Genomic DNA, 3,366 nt, shown 5'->3' on the forward strand with positions numbered 1-3,366 from the left:
ATAATTACAATATATTATTTTAGTCGAGAAAATAATTATCGAATTGATTCTTAGGTTTACGAGTCTCTCAAGGAGTATCAACCTAACATTTTATACTTAAGTATGTAGTATTACTGGAATATTAAATAAAACAAATTTAATTGATAGTTGGATTTTATTTTTAAATTCTAATTTATATTTTTGATCGAATCGGATATTAAATAATAAAGACCATTTTTGTGGACGAATTTATTACATACAATATATCAATAGTTTTTTTTTTTGTTTAACAAATATATTTCATTATTGACTAGTATTAATGACTAGAGTACCCTTTCGGGCCACCTGTTGCGTTAACAACAATCAACTTTACACTTAAACACCTTAAGCACTAACCAGAGCCCCTTAGTAAGGAAATAGAATAGTTCTTTGTATAGGAAGATCACACCGATATACATACATATTACACTGAATAAATAACCACTGTAGTGAAAAATGTTCGAAAGTGAAGCTAGAAGAAGGTTTAGTTTCTTGCGGGCTCTGGGCCAAGCAATACTCAGGCCATCGCCATCTCGCCGATCCCACGGAGAAGGCGTGAGCGCAGCCTTGAGAATACCGGGTGTTCGATGGGGATCCCACGGCCGTGCAAGAATCGCAGCGTCTCCTGAGCGCACACCAAAAATCCCAGTTGTTCAGGATCCATATCCACAGGCACCGAATCCAGCAGAGGGTCGTCGTTTTCGTCTCCGTAAGCATCCTGGCTCTCGTGATCGTTCATGTTGTCAAACAAATTATCCGAATTGTGGTGCTCATTATCCATTTCCACTGAACAAATCCGTCCAAATAAACGTTTGAGCGCTTGACGCTTCTCAGCATTATCAGGATCATTCATTAGCGGTTCGCTGCGAGAACGCTTGCGACGCCGCTGACGCTTAACGTGCCGCTCAGCTTCATTCTCGCGTTCGCGCTTACGCTTGCTCGTCATAATCGCTAGCAGTTTGCCCGCCGGCGTCGGGATACGGACTGCGAATGGGCCGTGCACAGGGAATTGAAGGGTCTCGATGCGATTACACTAGGTGACGTTCGTCTCGTTCGACTCCACCGATATTGTGCGGGATAGAGCGAGACGACGTGGCCAGCTGCAAGAGTAACAGCTGGGCGAGCAGATGCAGGGCGCGGGGCACGCACGCTTTGTTTGATAAAGTTTATTCGGGAAAATAAAACTGTTAGCCGCGATTGCGCGAGTCTGCGGGGCGAGGGGACGCGCGGGGCGAGAGGACTGGCCCGGTCGACAGCTGCGACGCATCTGCCGATTCAGGTGAATTCCAACTGTCTCAAGGTGCCGACACAGAGCAATTAGTCGCGGCGAAGCCTAGCTCGTATGTAAACAAAGCGGACCCATTTAGGCTATGCTTTGGAAATTTGTACGGAAAACGTGGAGCGCGCTCCAAACGTAATTAGCGTGCAAAAATAAAACCTGGCTGAGTTCATTGTTTTACGCTCGGGCTTGTATGTAAACTAATAGCTATCTGCGTAAATTGTAAAAATCAATACTCAGGTTTATGTAGTACCGGGAAACGAGCTGCCGGCCTCTGTACCTAGCTTTATGTACTGTATACAGGTAGACTGTTATCGCCTTATGTCTATATCTTGGTAATCCTCTTTGAAATATAATGAACAGATACACCAAGAAATGTATAACACCTTGTACATTTCTTGATGTACATTATATGTATGTATGTAAAATTATAACGTCTTGTCACACGCTGAAAATGTTTGTAGAGTTAGTAGGGGCATGAAATCAAAGATTTTGTTTTAATAATAAAATCGTTATCGAGAAATTATTTAAAAATCTTACGGATTTATATTAAGATTTATGAACGAAATCATATTTCAGTACTAGTCGCGGCGCTAAATAGTTGAAACGTTGATAGCACAGAGTTTCAGCAATTTCATTACAAAGGAAACGTCAAATGCTTTGAAACTTTGGAACGTATCTCACTTCAGAATAAGGATTTGTTAAGCGAAATTGAACTTTATACATGTCGATTTAAGGTATTACTAGTTGACACATACAAAACACATTTTCTGAGAGGGATCACAAGTCATTCCTCAAATAATCGCCATAGACCTCACAGTCACATAACAGTTCACACATAGATCTAATTTTAGGAACAGACGTTGGTATTCTGCCAAAGAATTTAATTTAAAATCCTAAATACGTAATTGAGAGTAAGTTTTGTTAAAGTAACATTACTCCATTACTTACCAACTTAGTTGTGAAGTTCTACGTCGTTAAGTTAGTGTATCTTTTGAACATAGTACGTTATATCGGATAGGAGTACGTTTACTTTACTTAAAACTAACTTAGTCTAATGGGGTCGAAACTAGGAGGGATTTTTTGGGGATTCAATTTATGTTACAAATACCACTTCATCTGGATGCTGTCTGTTTTATTTTCTTAACATATCTTCTCTTAAAAATATATTTCTTATATGTATTTATTATCAATAATATTCACTTATTTATTATATTTATTTATATTAAATAAAATGGAGGATTTACTGTTACATCTAAACTCAATTTTCAAATGTATTTGTTACTTATTAGATTTATATTTAATAAAAGGTATAGTCTTCTGGTGTTTTTTTACATATGAGTTATTTTATATATGTAAGTAGGTATTTATATTACATATTAAAATAAATACCCGAAAATTATCTATCAGCTTTTGTACAACGGCAAAGAGCAATGTTTGTCACTCTCATTTGGGAAAAGGTATTGAGAAAAATATATCTATCTCACGCTAATAACAGTGCGTTCATATGACGAGTTTCTCCATCTCTGTCATGCAATATTATGAAGCAGATTGGTCTCAGATTTGTTGTTCCTTTTAAACAGAATAAACACAGATTAAATATTACTTGTGTAATCTAAGTTTTATAAAAGCACTATACTGTTTTTTAAAAAGAATAAAAATGAAGTGAATATGGTTTTACTATTTCTGTTTAACTGTTTTTTTATAGTAAAATTACGCTGATGCTTCATAGAATTCTTTTTTTAAATTTCGAATGAAGTGACTTTTTTAATTGCTGCATTTTTAAAACGTTATAAATAATGTTTTAAGGTATGCAAGGTTTATACCGTAAAATATTATTTTGTAATTATTTTTGTAATATGAAAGTACGTGCAGATTTTAATTTATATATTTGTTTTTAATATGAAAAATAAATTGATATAATTTGTCTAACATTTTTTTAATTAACTATAAATGAATAAGATTATACCGTGTGTTTTACTAAAGTGTAAGTTATCAATTTGGTAAAAGGATGTTCTTCCAAAATCAAAGTATTTAATAGCTGAAACAACTGCAATTTTTTATTGATT

General features: G+C 35.6%; 1 protein-coding gene across 1 annotated transcript; it reads right to left on the minus strand.

Annotated features, from left to right (window-relative positions):
- Positions 1-270: 270 nt before the first annotated feature.
- LOC125069921 lies at positions 271-1,261 on the minus strand. The gene has a single exon (XM_047679538.1). It carries the CDS (start codon positions 962-964, stop codon positions 536-538), a length of 429 nt encoding a protein of 142 aa, XP_047535494.1. The 5' UTR covers positions 965-1,261; the 3' UTR covers positions 271-535.
- Between the last annotated feature and the right edge of the window lie 2,105 nt (positions 1,262-3,366).

This window comes from Vanessa atalanta, chromosome 16 (genome assembly GCF_905147765.1).
Source record: "Vanessa atalanta chromosome 16, ilVanAtal1.2, whole genome shotgun sequence".
In the NCBI taxonomy this organism is placed as follows: domain Eukaryota; kingdom Metazoa; phylum Arthropoda; class Insecta; order Lepidoptera; family Nymphalidae; genus Vanessa; species Vanessa atalanta.

Bases quoted from the DNA above. Each gene is read 5' to 3' on its own strand.
- LOC125069921 (XM_047679538.1), bottom strand. From the start codon at position 964: ATGACGAGCAAGCGTAAGCGCGAACGCGAGAATGAAGCTGAGCGGCAC.